This window comes from Trifolium pratense, linkage group LG4, assembly GCF_020283565.1.
Source record: "Trifolium pratense cultivar HEN17-A07 linkage group LG4, ARS_RC_1.1, whole genome shotgun sequence".
NCBI classification, from domain to species: domain Eukaryota; kingdom Viridiplantae; phylum Streptophyta; class Magnoliopsida; order Fabales; family Fabaceae; genus Trifolium; species Trifolium pratense.
Window position 1 is genome coordinate 22,787,675 of NC_060062.1, and position 17,827 is coordinate 22,805,501.

At 30.8% G+C, this 17,827-nt stretch overlaps 1 protein-coding gene across 1 annotated transcript; it reads left to right on the forward strand.

The window, feature by feature from the left end:
• The first annotated feature begins 323 nt into the window (after nt 1–323).
• LOC123924006 (zinc finger CCCH domain-containing protein 3-like) lies at nt 324–4,684 on the forward strand. The gene is made up of 7 exons (XM_045976762.1): nt 324–750; nt 1,354–1,523; nt 1,639–1,692; nt 2,693–2,809; nt 2,897–3,184; nt 3,490–3,750; nt 4,043–4,684. The coding sequence occupies exons 1-7, from the start codon at nt 687–689 to the stop codon at nt 4,361–4,363; spliced, it is 1,275 nt and encodes a 424-aa protein (XP_045832718.1). The 5' UTR covers nt 324–686; the 3' UTR covers nt 4,364–4,684.
• The last annotated feature ends 13,143 nt before the right edge of the window (nt 4,685–17,827 follow it).

Sequence of the window (17,827 nt, forward strand, 5' to 3'; positions counted from 1 at the left end):
TAGTGACAACTACTATTCATAATTCAAAAAAGATCATAAAAATATATGAAAAAAAGAAAAAAAAAATCCAATCGCAAAGATCTCATAACCTGAGAATAAAATCTACGGTTGAATTTCTACCTAACATCATTGGCATCTACTTTTCAGGCCAATTAATTTTTCTAAACAGTCCAAAACATGTGAAATTAAAAAAACAATTAATTAACATCAGCGACTACACACCACGCGCCATTTATAACAGTAATAAATTGCCTCTCACGTAAACATGCTCTTTACTTGCCACGTGGAGGGTAAAATCGGTAACACCAATTTTTAATGTTCGTACACGCGCGCAAGAACAAGAACCTTATACTTTATTATTAATATTTGTGTTGTTTTTTGTTATTATTATTTACTTGTCGGATTTCACATTCAAAGATCCAAAATGTTGCAAAGTTTGCAGAACCACAATCTTTTTTGACTCGAATTTTTTCATCAAATTGAAAGAATATTTTATTATAATCTCTTTTCAAGATTTCACATTGATTCTTCTCAATTTTTTTATTATCTTTTTTTTTACCTTTTTAACATCTGGGTGGGTTAATTTGTGAGTGTTCTAAACTTATTTCTTCTTAAAAAGTTAAAGGGTCATCAGGGTTTGATTGAAAAACAAAAAAAAAATTATCTTTAATTTCAACGCTATTCAGATGCCAGAAAATAGGCAGGTTTTGAAGAATGCTGCTTCTAATCCATCTGGTGATAACATTGAAGGTGATTGAATTGTTGTTTTTTGTTTCATGATTTGTTGTTTTACTTCTTCTGATCATCATTGTTTTCATTGATGATGATTATCATGATGAATTGATGACGATGATGATGATGATGATGGCTTTCTATTTTTGGAATAATGAATTTGATTTTTGTGATTTTTTTTTTTTGATTTTGATTATGATTATGATTCATGCAATGTTGTATTGTGAAGATTTTTTTGAAACCATGAGTTAACTTGCGTGAGTGAAAAAGGTTCATAAGAGAAAAATTATTATTATATTTTCAAAATCAAGTGTTATTAATTAATAATTAATATGCTTGATCGCACATGGTTTTAGAAAGTCTTATTTACTTTGCTTGATGATGCAATAAAGGGTTGTAATTTCAATAATCTGCATGTTTTGATCTTAATTTTTTTTTCCAGCAATAGATTGTGTGCTTTATGTGATGATGATAGTTTTGAGTTTATGATTTTGTTAGTTGTATTGTACTTTGATTGTGGTAATTTGAGTTATTATTGCTTAATTTTGTTGTAAATTTGTAATGCTTGTTGAGATTTTGTGCAAAATTTGTCTGATATTTTGTTTCTGATTTGTATTGCAGAAGCAATTCGGCGTTTGAAAATCAATAATAATCGGGATAGAGATGCTGCGGCTCAATCTATGCCTTATCCGGATCGACCTGGTGAACCGGATTGCTTATATTATTTGAGGACTGGAATGTGTGGTTACGGGAGTAACTGTCGCTATAACCACCCTGCTAACGTTTCACTTGTAATTTAGCTTTTTCTTTTCTTTCCTTTTCATGAATTTTACTTTGTTAAATTTGTTCATTGGTTTGATTATTCGTACTTTAGGCCAAAGTTTCTCATACTTTATTAGATTTCAGGTTCCTCAATATGGTGAAGAACTTCCTGAGAGAGTCGGGCAACCTGATTGTGAGGTATGCACATTCTTTCCTCGTTTTGAACGGTGCATCATGAAACCAAATGTGGATGTGTTTTATGCAAGAATGTTAAGAATGCTTTCAAGTATAGGCCTCTATGTTTAGTAATTATGACCAAAATTTAGTATTTATCTGTCAGAAGTTTCAGTTTCCTTTTGCACTTATTTTTGTCCTTTTGTGGTCTCTTCTTTTCATCCACCCCTCTTCAATAATAGGTTTCGTCTGTTCGAAATACTTGATAATTCTTGCATGAGCACAAAATGTCTATAGCCACTTAGACTATGCTCATACATGGGAATTGTTCTGAAATATTTAGTATAGTGATAGTGATATGTTCATTTTAGAAGTTACAACACCGATAAATGACAGGGAAGAAAATGATGTAGGATACAGAATGAGGACAAAAATTGAATTAGTTACACTGCCATTATGGAAAATCAACATTTTGTTTCCTATCATAAACTTATTAGATTTTTGTCTTTAGAATTTATTTACTAGATCTATTAATGACAATAATGACAAATTTTGGTTCGATGCTAGCCACGTCATACTTAAATAATAAGAGGAAATGAATATATGAACCTAAGTGTTGCATCTATTATAAATTTATAATAGACATATCAAGTTCAGGAAATAAATAAAATCTGTTGATTTGTGTGCATTTTTAATGTGAACTATAACATAGTCCATTTTCATTAGAGATTTTATTGCTATTCCAGTGCATTGAAACTTGTTGGCGGCATATTACCTATAAACAGCTTAAGTTAGGGCTTATAACATAAGCACTTATCATAGAGGTGCTTACGTATAAGCTATTTTCACAAGCTATCTATGAGAGCTTATGTAAATAAAGCTGGAAACAACTTATGGACATGTCATAAGTTATTTTCATAAAATAGTCTGACAAGTGCTTATATCAGTAGAAAAATTCAAATAAGTCAATCCAAACAGGCTTAATACTTGCAACTCATGATCTTGTTTGAAATATGTGTTGCAGTATTTTCTTAAGACAGGAACATGCAAGTATGGATCAACATGTAAATATCATCATCCTAAGGACAGGCGAGGTGCTGCACCCGTAGTATTCAATACTTTAGGTCTTCCCATGCGTCAGGTTCGTACATCCCTTTGAACCCGATACTTCAATTTTTCAACAAAGATTACTCTTTTGACAGAAGATGTTATGAATGTTGCTTTTTAGGAAGAAAAATCATGTCCCTATTACATGAGAACTGGTGCTTGTAAGTTTGGAGTTGCATGCAAGTTCCATCATCCACAACAGCAGGCTTCCTTTGGAGCTTATCCGGTGGCTGCGTCCCCTCCCTCAACAACTGTTACTTCATCCGGTTTTCCATATGCTGGCGGGTTTCCTGCATGGTCAGTGCCGAGAATGTCATATTTATCTGGACAGGCCATTCAATCTTATGTTCCTCCATTTATGCCTTCTTCACAAGGCATCATGCCTGCGCTGAGCTGGAGCAACTACATGGTTAGTTATAAACCGTTGAATTTCCTATATACGATGCTCACTGTTATTTTTTAGCATGAACGATTTCAAGGGCTAATAAATCGTCAACTGTTTGTTTTGAAGAGTTTTCCATATTTTGTTTCTACTTTCTTACTGAAATATTACTTCATAGTTCATACGTTCAAGTTTTGGATCTCTTCGCGTAGCTTAAATTTTACTGTCTGAAATATTATGTTAGATTTTGTAACTACATGCATTCAATGATACCTTTTACTGATTCAATCAAGATATTCTGTTTTTGACTGCTATTTCATTTGTCGAAAAAGGGAAGTATTAGCCCCGCAATGCCTTCTGGTTTTATTGGATCTAATCTTGTCTACGACTACATGAATCCGGCGGCGGGAGAGACACTTTCTGGTGGACAGGTAATGAATTCAACTCTTCCAGATAGACCTGATCAACCTGACTGTAAATACTTTATGAGCACCGGAACATGCAAATATGGTTCTGATTGCAAGTTCCACCACCCTAAAGAAAGAATAGCCCAAACTTTATCGGTTAATCCACTTGGCCTTCCTATGAGACCTGTAAGTTCATTTTCTGCTTAATGCTTAGGTCTGTTCGTTACAAATCTTTTTGTTTATTGAAATTGAATATCAAAATAACTTTTAGTTACTCTACAAGATTTGTTCATACTATCCTCTCTGATATGGACACGTCGACACCGATAATAATTTCAGAAAATGATTTAATCGAATATAATAACGTGTTGGTGTCTCACACAGACACATGTCGGACAATGGACAGTGTCGGTGCTACATAGATAATAAGTTTCTAATTCTATCAATTTATTTTGATTCCTATTTCGGTTGTCTACAGGGTAATGCTATATGCTCTTATTACAGAATCTACGGAGTATGCAAGTTCGGTCCAACATGCAAATTTGATCATCCAGTCGTAGCAGCCATCCCTCAAAACTACGGCTTGCCTTCACCTACTTTATCGGTATTCGATCCATCTCTCCTTACCAGTCCAAGAAGGCTTTCAACCGTTCAACCAACCGAGACATCCCCATCGAAACAATCAACTGACAAGCTTCAACAATCTGATACAAAAGCTGCTACTGAAGATTCATCTAAACAAGCTGACACTACATCATCAAATTCTCGCACACCTTCGTCCGAGTCTTTGCACGAATGAAATCCTCGAAGTTTGATTTATCTTTTGGACCATTTTTTTTGGAGAAATATATTATACATACCGACTATTCCCCCCTTTTGATCTGCAATTTTGCAGGGTTGGATAGTTTGTTCAATGGTTGTTGTGACAATCATGAGCTTGTGGGGGATAGAAGGCATTTTTTTGTGGTGAATAAAATGCAAGTAGAAAGTTTGTGACTTTCATTTACCCTTTTATCTCTTTGGGGTCAATATGGTAAAAACACAACTACAAATATTGAGTGAAAATCTCAAGTATGTAGCAATTCTTGCATGAATGAATAGAGTTTCCATTTTGCTACAATTAATCAAAAATCAAGATACATTAAAATTAGAGTAACCAAAACTTGCATGAGATTATTTTTTAGTATTATCCTAAGCTTTTGCATGAATGAATTATTCTTCTTTTAATGGATAAATCTTAAAAATGTCTTGCACCACGTTCAAGTTTATTTTCGAGTAAATCATCATTTTGGTCCCTGAAAGTGTCAGGCACTGTCACATAAGTCATTGAATTAATGAAAATGATAAAAAAAATCCCTGATTGTTAACTCCGTTAGTCACTTTAGTCCAAAACGTTAAATATCAGTTAACTTTGGTGACGTGTCTTAAAATTTTGCTGATGTGGCATGCTTACTAGGATGTTTTAATATCAGTTAACTTTGGTGACGTGTTTTAAAATTCTGCTGACGTGTTTTAATATTTTAACACACATCACCAAAGTTAACTGATATTTAACGTTTTGGACTAAAGTGACTAACGGAGTTAACAATCAGAGACTTTTTTATCATTTTCATTAATTCAAGGACTTATGTGACAGCGCCTGACATTTTCAGGGACCAAAATGAGGGTTTACTCGTTTATTTTTATCATTAAATCAATAAGTTATACTACTAGATCAAATGAGATAAGATGAGACATTAATTCAACTACAAATACATCTTTTCAACAAGGACAATTTAGTAATTTTAATACCCAAAAAGTACACATTTATTACACTACAAACTTTTTTTAATATGCGTGAAAAATCCTAATGAGGGCTTATATTAAGGCACGGAGGAAGTAACACCTTAGAAAAATATTTAACTACGCAAATACTTCTAAGAAGGAAAATGCGATGATGAGTGATGACAACCATCTAGTCAATCCAGAATGACAATGTTTTTGCTTTGTTTGAGTTTAAAATCTCTTGTTGTTCATAATCTATTGAAGACAAGTCCATTTTTGCCTCCAAAAAGTTAGACTTTTATTTTTCTTAATCTTTTCTCCTTTTCCCTTTGTACGTGCGAGTGAGGTTGATATATTTATAAAAAATATATATACTTCCTACTCAAATGTCTCAAATATAAGAAAAAATATATTCTTAGTCGGTAGTCTCAAATATAAATATAATTTTTATTTAATGATGTAATTTTTAAAATATACTGCTAACTTACTATGTCCTCTAATTTTAAATATAAGTAAAAAGTCAAAAGCATTTAGTTCAAATTTGGATCAAATATTTAATGATATATTTTGCTCATATTTAAGACAAATTTAAACCAAATACATTTGACTTTTTAATTATATTTAAAACCAGACGATATATTTAACTAAGTGGTATTTTAGAAATTACAAATTAAAATTAATCATACTTAATTATTTGAGACTACCAAATAAAAATACTATCCCCACTTATATTTGAAACAGTAAGAGTATATAAATTCTCTATAAAGGGTCATCAATCAGAACCAATCATCATATTTGAAAAACCCAAAACTAGAACTACGCAAACACCTCTAAAAAAGAAAAATGTAATGACAACAACCATAAAATGTTTTTGCTTTGTTTAAGTTTAAAATGACAAGTCCATTGTGTTTTGGGTACAAAGGACAAGTCCATTTATACCTCCAAATAAATTACACTTTTTTTCTTCTTTTTATCTTTTCTCCCTTTCCCTTTGTATGTGCGGGTGAGATTGATGTATTTATAGAGAATTTATATACCTCCTACTCAAATGTCTCAAATATAAGGAAAAAAGTATTCTTATTCGATAGTCTCATGTATAGTTCACATATAATTAATTTTTATTTAATGGTGTAATTCTTAAAATATACCATTAAGTTAATACATCCTTTAGTTTTAAATATAAGTAAAAAGTCAAAAATATTTGGTTCAAATTTCGATCAAATATATTTAAATCAAATCTAAACCAAATACACTTGACTTTTTATTTATATAAAACAAGAGGATATATTAACTAAGTGATATTTTAAGAATTACAGATTAAAACTAATTATTCATAATTATATTCGAGACTACCAAATAAAAATAATTTTCCCCCCTTATATTTGAGATAACAAGAGGTATAAATTCTTTACAAATACACCACTCTCATCCGTACACAAAGGAAAAAGTAGAAATGATAAAAATAAAGGCTAGTTTTTTGGAAGTGAAAAGGAACCTATCCATAAGAGATATGTATGATTTGTTAAAAAAAAAGAGATATGTATGATGATCAACAAGAGACTATAAACTCAACAAAGAAAAAACACACTTTGTCAAAAAAAAAAACAAAAAAAAAATACACAACAATGAACAAACCATTAGCTATTTGTAGTGTTCTATGAATCACCCTGAGTATTGTGAGTTTTTTCATGTGTTTGCCATTCAAACGCTGTAGTTTTTTTTTAGATGAAATTTTAGAACGCTTTGAATAGATAACAAGGAAAAAAGATGCCACAGAAACATGATAGAACAAGTACAAGTGTGTGAGATTAAAAAGAGAAAAAAAATACTTATTTATAGGCAGAAAATCCATAACATTCATTGTACCACATTAAATCGGCAAAATGCATACCATTAAATAATTTTTTAATATTAAATCCAAAACACACTTTGTCAAAAAAAAAAAAAAAACACACACAACAATGAAAAAACCATTAGCTATTTGTAGTGTTCTATGAAATACCATGACTATTCTGAGTTTTTTCATGTGTTAACCATTCAAACGCTCTAGTTTTTTTTTTAGATGAAATTTTAGAACGCTTTGAATAGATAACAAGGAAAAAAGATACAACAGAAACATGATAGAACAAGTACAAGTGTGTGAGAATAAAAGGAGAAGAAAAAGACTTATTTATAGGCACAAAATCCATAACATTCATTGTACTACATTCATTGAACCACATTAAATCGGCAAAATCATAATATTAAATAATTTTTTTAATATAAATATTTATGTGTAAAATTTTTCTAAATAAATATTTGAAATTATTAGTCAACCAAATTTAATACAATGTATTTTATTATAATAGTATTTTTTAGATACAATGTATTTTGAATAATACAATTAATGTTTTTTTTTTATAGATTCAATGTGTTTTAATATTTGACTAATAGTAGATACAATGTATTTTATTTAATGGTTGTTCATTCGTGTTAATGTTAGTACTATTGATTTTTTAGTGTAATAAATGTGTGTTGTGTTTCAATGATTGGATTTAGGGGTGTGTTTGGTTAGCTTAAAAATAATTGAAATTTGTGTTATGTGTTTGGGAAATCTTGTTTAGAAACTTTTTCCATTGAAATTTATGCTTATTTGTTTTACTTTTTGTTTATTATCTTTGTAAAAGGATGGATGAAGCTGGTTGGTTAATATGGTGTTTTTCACTCTCTCTCTCTCTCTCTCTCTCTCTCTCTCTCTCTCTCTCTCTCTCTCTCTCTCTCTCTCTCTCTCTCTCTCTCTCTCTCTCTCTCTCTCTCTCTCTCTCTCTCTCTCTCTCTCTCATTGCTCTGAATTTATCTGTGTTGGCAGTACTACTACTACATTTCAATTCCATTCCATTTCTCTCTTCTCTCTTCACCTCTTCTCTCTCATAAATCATTTCTTTTCTTATTTTTCTTCACACCAACACCAAAGCCCTCTCTCTTCTCTCTTCACCTCTTCAACTCAACTTTGGATTTCATACGAGTTTGTTTTTGGATTTCAGTGTAATCACGTCCTAATTCAGGTATGTTTTCTATCTTTGTTAAAACTTGCACAACACTATCAACAACCTTTTATGCTTGTTCTTCCACCATCAACAACCTTTTATGAAGAACAACCTTTTATGCTTTTATGAAGAACAAGCATAAAAGATGAAAAATGAGTTTGAAGGTGTTATTAGCAAAAGTAGGTTAGATAATGCTTGTTCTTCCTCCATCATAAACACAATCTTTTATGCTTGTTTTTCATCTATTGAGATTTTTTATATTTCAATGTCATGTTTTAACAGGAACAAAAATACAAAAAAGAAACTCAATTTTTTTTTTTTAAGATCACTCCATGAATGTTAAACCAAGATAACTAGAGAGCCAACAATCAAGAACAACTTAAAAATCAAAACTTTACTAACTTTACAACTTAAAAATCAAAACTTTACCTACTTTTACTATCTTCATTGTTATTGTTCATTCGTGTTAATGTTAGTACTATTGATTTTTTAGTGTAATAAATGTGTGCTGTGTTTCAATGATTGGATTTAGGGGTGTGTTTGGTTAGCTTAAAAATAATTGAAATTTGTGTTATGTGTTTGGGAAATCTTGCTTAGAAACTTTTTCCATTGAAAGTTATGCTTATTTGTTTTACTTTTTGTTTATTATCTTTGTAAAAGGATGGATGAAGCAGGTTCGTTAATATGGTGCTTTTCACTCTCTCTCTCTCTCTCTCTCTCTCTCTCTCTCTCTCTCTCTCTCTCCATTGCTCTGAATTTATCTGTGTTGGCAGTACTACTACTACATTTCAATTCCATTCCATTTCTCTCTTCTCTCTTCACCTCTTCTCTCTCATAAATCATTTCTTTTCTTATTTTTCTTCACACCAACACCAAAACCCTCTCTCTTCTCTCTTCACCTCTTCAACTCAGCTTTGGATTTCATACGAGTTTGTTTTTGGATTTCAGTGTAATCACGTCCTAATTCAGGTATGTTTTCTATCTTTGTTAAAACTTGCACAACACTATCAACAACCTTTTATGCTTGTTCTTCCACCATCAACAACCTTTTATGAAGAACAACCTTTTATGCTTTTATGAAGAACAAGCATAAAAGATGAAAAATGAGTTTGAAGGTGTTATTAGCAAAAGTAGGTTAGATAATGCTTGTTCTTCCTCCATCATAAACACAATCTTTTATGCTTGTTTTTCATCTATTGAGATTTTTTATATTTCAATGTCATGTTTTAACAGGAACAAAAATACAAAAAAGAAACTCAATTTTTTTTTTTTTTTAAGATCACTCCATGAATGTTAAACCAAGATAACTAGAGAGCCAACAATCAAGAACAACTTAAAAATCAAAACTTTACTAACTTTACAACTTAAAAATCAAAACTTTACCTACTTTTACTATCTTCATTGTTATTGTTCATTCGTGTTAATGTTAGTACTATTGATTTTTTAGTGTAATAAATGTGTGCTGTGTTTCAATGATTGGATTTAGGGGTGTGTTTGGTTAGCTTAAAAATAATTGAAATTTGTGTTATGTGTTTGGGAAATCTTGCTTAGAAACTTTTTCCATTGAAAGTTATGCTTATTTGTTTTACTTTTTGTTTATTATCTTTGTAAAAGGATGGATGAAGCAGGTTCGTTAATATGGTGCTTTTCACTCTCTCTCTCTCTCTCTCTCTCTCTCTCTCTCTCTCTCTCTCTCATTGCTCTGAATTTATCTGTGTTGGCAGTACTACTACTACATTTCAATTCCATTCCATTTCTCTCTTCTCTCTTCACCTCTTCTCTCTCATAAATCATTTCTTTTCTTATTTTTCTTCACACCAACACCAAAACCCTCTCTCTTCTCTCTTCACCTCTTCAACTCAGCTTTGGATTTCATACGAGTTTGTTTTTGGATTTCAGTGTAATCACGTCCTAATTCAGGTATGTTTTCTATCTTTGTTAAAACTTGCACAACACTATCAACAACCTTTTATGCTTGTTCTTCCACCATCAGCAACCTTTTATGAAGAACAACCTTTTATGCTTTTATGAAGAACAAGCATAAAAGATGAAAAATGAGTTTGAAGGTGTTATTAGCAAAAGTAGGTTAGATAATGCTTGTTCTTCCTCCATCATAAACACAATCTTTTATGCTTGTTTTTCATCTATTGAGATTTTTTATATTTCAATGTCATGTTTTAACAGGAACAAAAATACAAAAAAGAAACTCAATTTTTTTTTTTTTAAGATCACTCCATGAATGTTAAACCAAGATAACTAGAGAGCCAACAATCAAGAACAACTTAAAAATCAAAACTTTACTAACTTTACAACTTAAAAATCAAAACTTTACCTACTTTTACTATCTTCATTGTTATTGTTCATTCGTGTTAATGTTAGTACTATTGATTTTTTAGTGTAATAAATGTGTGCTGTGTTTCAATGATTGGATTTAGGGGTGTGTTTGGTTAGCTTAAAAATAATTGAAATTTGTGTTATGTGTTTGGGAAATCTTGCTTAGAAACTTTTTCCATTGAAAGTTATGCTTATTTGTTTTACTTTTTGTTTATTATCTTTGTAAAAGGATGGATGAAGCAGGTTCGTTAATATGGTGCTTTTCACTCTCTCTCTCTCTCTCTCATTGCTCTGAATTTATCTGTGTTGGCAGTACTACTACTACATTTCAATTCCATTCCATTTCTCTCTTCTCTCTTCACCTCTTCTCTCTCATAAATAATTTCTTTTCTTATTTTTCTTCACACCAACACCAAAACCCTCTCTCTTCTCTCTTCACCTCTTCAACTCAGCTTTGGATTTCATACGAGTTTGTTTTTGGATTTCAGTGTAATCACGTCCTAATTCAGGTATGTTTTCTATCTTTGTTAAAACTTGCACAACACTATCAACAACCTTTTATGCTTGTTCTTCCACCATCAACAACCTTTTATGAAGAACAACCTTTTATGCTTTTATGAAGAACAAGCATAAAAGATGAAAAATGAGTTTGAAGGTGTTATTAGCAAAAGTAGGTTAGATAATGCTTGTTCTTCCTCCATCATAAACACAATCTTTTATGCTTGATTTTCATCTATTGAGATTTTTTATATTTCAATGTCATGTTTTAATAGGAACAAAAATACAAAAAAGAAACTCAATTTTTTTTTTTTTAAGATCACTCCATGAATGTTAAACCAAGATAACTAGAGAGCCAACAATCAAGAACAACTTAAAAATCAAAACTTTACTAACTTTACAACTTAAAAATCAAAACTTTACCTACTTTTACTATCTTCATTGTTATTGTTCATTCGTGTTAATGTTAGTACTATTGATTTTTTAGTATAATAAATGTGTGTTGTGTTTCAATGATTGGATTTAGGGGTGTGTTTGGTTAGCTTAAAAATAATTGAAATTTGTGTTATGTGTTTGGGAAATCTTGCTTAGAAACTTTTTCCATTGAAATTTTTGCTTATTTGTTTTACTTTTTGTTTATTATCTTTGTAAAAGGATGGATGAAGCTGGTTGGTTAATATGGTGCTTTTCACTCTCTCTCTCTCTCTCATTGCTCTGAATTTATCTGTGTTGGCAGTACTACTACTACATTTCAATTCCATTCCATTTCTCTCTTCTCTCTTCACCTCTTCTCTCTCATAAATCATTTCTTTTCTTATTTTTCTTCACACCAACACCAAAACCCTCTCTCTTCTCTCTTCACCTCTTCAACTCAGCTTTGGATTTCATACGAGTTTGTTTTTGGATTTCAGTGTAATCACGTCCTAATTCAGGTATGTTTTCTATCTTTGTTAAAACTTGCACAACACTATCAACAACCTTTTATGCTTGTTCTTCCACCATCAGCAACCTTTTATGAAGAACAACCTTTTATGCTTTTATGAAGAACAAGCATAAAAGATGAAAAATGAGTTTGAAGGTGTTATTAGCAAAAGTAGGTTAGATAATGCTTGTTCTTCCTCCATCATAAACACAATCTTTTATGCTTGTTTTTCATCTATTGAGATTTTTTATATTTCAATGTCATGTTTTAACAGGAACAAAAATACAAAAAAGAAACTCAATTTTTTTTTTTTTTTAAGATCACTCCATGAATGTTAAACCAAGATAACTAGAGAGTCAACAATCAAGAACAACTTAAAAATCAAAACTTTACTAACTTTACAACTTAAAAATCAAAACTTTACCTACTTTTACTATCTTCATTGTTATTGTTCATTCGTGTTAATGTTAGTACTATTGATTTTTTAGTGTAATAAATGTGTGCTGTGTTTCAATGATTGGATTTAGGGGTGTGTTTGGTTAGCTTAAAAATAATTGAAATTTGTGTTATGTGTTTGGGAAATCTTGCTTAGAAACTTTTTCCATTGAAAGTTATGCTTATTTGTTTTACTTTTTGTTTATTATCTTTGTAAAAGGATGGATGAAGCAGGTTCGTTAATATGGTGCTTTTCACTCTCTCTCTCTCTCTCATTGCTCTGAATTTATCTGTGTTGGCAGTACTACTACTACATTTCAATTCCATTCCATTTCTCTCTTCTCTCTTCACCTCTTCTCTCTCATAAATAATTTCTTTTCTTATTTTTCTTCACACCAACACCAAAACCCTCTCTCTTCTCTCTTCACCTCTTCAACTCAGCTTTGGATTTCATACGAGTTTGTTTTTGGATTTCAGTGTAATCACGTCCTAATTCAGGTATGTTTTCTATCTTTGTTAAAACTTGCACAACACTATCAACAACCTTTTATGCTTGTTCTTCCACCATCAACAACCTTTTATGAAGAACAACCTTTTATGCTTTTATGAAGAACAAGCATAAAAGATGAAAAATGAGTTTGAAGGTGTTATTAGCAAAAGTAGGTTAGATAATGCTTGTTCTTCCTCCATCATAAACACAATCTTTTATGCTTGTTTTTCATCTATTGAGATTTTTTATATTTCAATGTCATGTTTTAACAGGAACAAAAATACAAAAAAGAAACTCAATTTTTTTTTTTTTAAGATCACTCCATGAATGTTAAACCAAGATAACTAGAGAGCCAACAATCAAGAACAACTTAAAAATCAAAACTTTACTAACTTTACAACTTAAAAATCAAAACTTTACCTACTTTTACTATCTTCATTGTTATTGTTCATTCGTGTTAATGTTAGTACTATTGATTTTTTAGTGTAATAAATGTGTGCTGTGTTTCAATGATTGGATTTAGGGGTGTGTTTGGTTAGCTTAAAAATAATTGAAATTTGTGTTATGTGTTTGGGAAATCTTGCTTAGAAACTTTTTCCATTGAAAGTTATGCTTATTTGTTTTACTTTTTGTTTATTATCTTTGTAAAAGGATGGATGAAGCAGGTTCGTTAATATGGTGCTTTTCACTCTCTCTCTCTCTCTCATTGCTCTGAATTTATCTGTGTTGGCAGTACTACTACTACATTTCAATTCCATTCCATTTCTCTCTTCTCTCTTCACCTCTTCTCTCTCATAAATAATTTCTTTTCTTATTTTTCTTCACACCAACACCAAAACCCTCTCTCTTCTCTCTTCACCTCTTCAACTCAGCTTTGGATTTCATACGAGTTTGTTTTTGGATTTCAGTGTAATCACGTCCTAATTCAGGTATGTTTTCTATCTTTGTTAAAACTTGCACAACACTATCAACAACCTTTTATGCTTGTTCTTCCACCATCAACAACCTTTTATGAAGAACAACCTTTTATGCTTTTATGAAGAACAAGCATAAAAGATGAAAAATGAGTTTGAAGGTGTTATTAGCAAAAGTAGGTTAGATAATGCTTGTTCTTCCTCCATCATAAACACAATCTTTTATGCTTGATTTTCATCTATTGAGATTTTTTATATTTCAATGTCATGTTTTAATAGGAACAAAAATACAAAAAAGAAACTCAATTTTTTTTTTTTTTTTTAAGATCACTCCATGAATGTTAAACCAAGATAACTAGAGAGCCAACAATCAAGAACAACTTAAAAATCAAAACTTTACTAACTTTACAACTTAAAAATCAAAACTTTACCTACTTTTACTATCTTCATTGTTATTGTTCATTCGTGTTAATGTTAGTACTATTGATTTTTTAGTATAATAAATGTGTGTTGTGTTTCAATGATTGGATTTAGGGGTGTGTTTGGTTAGCTTAAAAATAATTGAAATTTGTGTTATGTGTTTGGGAAATCTTGCTTAGAAACTTTTTCCATTGAAATTTTTGCTTATTTGTTTTACTTTTTGTTTATTATCTTTGTAAAAGGATGGATGAAGCTGGTTGGTTAATATGGTGCTTTTCACTCTCTCTCTCTCTCTCATTGCTCTGAATTTATCTGTGTTGGCAGTACTACTACTACATTTCAATTCCATTCCATTTCTCTCTTCTCTCTTCACCTCTTCTCTCTCATAAATAATTTCTTTTCTTATTTTTCTTCACACCAACACCAAAACCCTCTCTCTTCTCTCTTCACCTCTTCAACTCAGCTTTGGATTTCATACGAGTTTGTTTTTGGATTTCAGTGTAATCACGTCCTAATTCAGGTATGTTTTCTATCTTTGTTAAAACTTGCACAACACTATCAACAACCTTTTATGCTTGTTCTTCCACCATCAACAACCTTTTATGAAGAACAACCTTTTATGCTTTTATGAAGAACAAGCATAAAAGATGAAAAATGAGTTTGAAGGTGTTATTAGCAAAAGTAGGTTAGATAATGCTTGTTCTTCCTCCATCATAAACACAATCTTTTATGCTTGTTTTTCATCTATTGAGATTTTTTATATTTCAATGTCATGTTTTAACAGGAACAAAAATACAAAAAAGAAACTCAATTTTTTTTTTTTTTAAGATCACTCCATGAATGTTAAACCAAGATAACTAGAGAGCCAACAATCAAGAACAACTTAAAAATCAAAACTTTACTAACTTTACAACTTAAAAATCAAAACTTTACCTACTTTTACTATCTTCATTGTTATTGTTCATTCGTGTTAATGTTAGTACTATTGATTTTTTAGTGTAATAAATGTGTGCTGTGTTTCAATGATTGGATTTAGGGGTGTGTTTGGTTAGCTTAAAAATAATTGAAATTTGTGTTATGTGTTTGGGAAATCTTGCTTAGAAACTTTTTCCATTGAAAGTTATGCTTATTTGTTTTACTTTTTGTTTATTATCTTTGTAAAAGGATGGATGAAGCAGGTTCGTTAATATGGTGCTTTTCACTCTCTCTCTCTCTCTCATTGCTCTGAATTTATCTGTGTTGGCAGTACTACTACTACATTTCAATTCCATTCCATTTCTCTCTTCTCTCTTCACCTCTTCTCTCTCATAAATAATTTCTTTTCTTATTTTTCTTCACACCAACACCAAAACCCTCTCTCTTCTCTCTTCACCTCTTCAACTCAGCTTTGGATTTCATACGAGTTTGTTTTTGGATTTCAGTGTAATCACGTCCTAATTCAGGTATGTTTTCTATCTTTGTTAAAACTTGCACAACACTATCAACAACCTTTTATGCTTGTTCTTCCACCATCAACAACCTTTTATGAAGAACAACCTTTTATGCTTTTATGAAGAACAAGCATAAAAGATGAAAAATGAGTTTGAAGGTGTTATTAGCAAAAGTAGGTTAGATAATGCTTGTTCTTCCTCCATCATAAACACAATCTTTTATGCTTGATTTTCATCTATTGAGATTTTTTATATTTCAATGTCATGTTTTAATAGGAACAAAAATACAAAAAAGAAACTCAATTTTTTTTTTTTTAAGATCACTCCATGAATGTTAAACCAAGATAACTAGAGAGCCAACAATCAAGAACAACTTAAAAATCAAAACTTTACTAACTTTACAACTTAAAAATCAAAACTTTACCTACTTTTACTATCTTCATTGTTATTGTTCATTCGTGTTAATGTTAGTACTATTGATTTTTTAGTATAATAAATGTGTGTTGTGTTTCAATGATTGGATTTAGGGGTGTGTTTGGTTAGCTTAAAAATAATTGAAATTTGTGTTATGTGTTTGGGAAATCTTGCTTAGAAACTTTTTCCATTGAAATTTTTGCTTATTTGTTTTACTTTTTGTTTATTATCTTTGTAAAAGGATGGATGAAGCTGGTTGGTTAATATGGTGCTTTTCACTCTCTCTCTCTCTCTCATTGCTCTGAATTTATCTGTGTTGGCAGTACTACTACTACATTTCAATTCCATTCCATTTCTCTCTTCTCTCTTCACCTCTTCTCTCTCATAAATCATTTCTTTTCTTATTTTTCTTCACACCAACACCAAAACCCTCTCTCTTCTCTCTTCACCTCTTCAACTCAGCTTTGGATTTCATACGAGTTTGTTTTTGGATTTCAGTGTAATCACGTCCTAATTCAGGTATGTTTTCTATCTTTGTTAAAACTTGCACAACACTATCAACAACCTTTTATGCTTGTTCTTCCACCATCAGCAACCTTTTATGAAGAACAACCTTTTATGCTTTTATGAAGAACAAGCATAAAAGATGAAAAATGAGTTTGAAGGTGTTATTAGCAAAAGTAGGTTAGATAATGCTTGTTCTTCCTCCATCATAAACACAATCTTTTATGCTTGTTTTTCATCTATTGAGATTTTTTATATTTCAATGTCATGTTTTAACAGGAACAAAAATACAAAAAAGAAACTCAATTTTTTTTTTTTTAAGATCACTCCATGAATGTTAAACCAAGATAACTAGAGAGTCAACAATCAAGAACAACTTAAAAATCAAAACTTTACTAACTTTACAACTTAAAAATCAAAACTTTACCTACTTTTACTATCTTCATTGTTATTGTTCATTCGTGTTAATGTTAGTACTATTGATTTTTTAGTGTAATAAATGTGTGCTGTGTTTCAATGATTGGATTTAGGGGTGTGTTTGGTTAGCTTAAAAATAATTGAAATTTGTGTTATGTGTTTGGGAAATCTTGCTTAGAAACTTTTTCCATTGAAAGTTATGCTTATTTGTTTTACTTTTTGTTTATTATCTTTGTAAAAGGATGGATGAAGCAGGTTCGTTAATATGGTGCTTTTCACTCTCTCTCTCTCTCTCTCATTGCTCTGAATTTATCTGTGTTGGCAGTACTACTACTACATTTCAATTCCATTCCATTTCTCTCTTCTCTCTTCACCTCTTCTCTCTCATAAATAATTTCTTTTCTTATTTTTCTTCACACCAACACCAAAACCCTCTCTCTTCTCTCTTCACCTCTTCAACTCAGCTTTGGATTTCATACGAGTTTGTTTTTGGATTTCAGTGTAATCACGTCCTAATTCAGGTATGTTTTCTATCTTTGTTAAAACTTGCACAACACTATCAACAACCTTTTATGCTTGTTCTTCCACCATCAACAACCTTTTATGAAGAACAACCTTTTATGCTTTTATGAAGAACAAGCATAAAAGATGAAAAATGAGTTTGAAGGTGTTATTAGCAAAAGTAGGTTAGATAA

Coding starts and splice junctions, on each gene's coding strand:
- LOC123924006 (XM_045976762.1), top strand. CDS start 687: ATGCCAGAAAATAGGCAGGTTTTGAAGAATGCTGCTTCTAATCCATCT. Junction 751..1,353: donor ATCTGGTGATAACATTGAAG/GTGATTGAATTG, acceptor TTTGTATTGCAG/AAGCAATTCGGCGTTTGAAA. Junction 3,751..4,042: donor TTGGCCTTCCTATGAGACCT/GTAAGTTCATTT, acceptor GGTTGTCTACAG/GGTAATGCTATATGCTCTTA.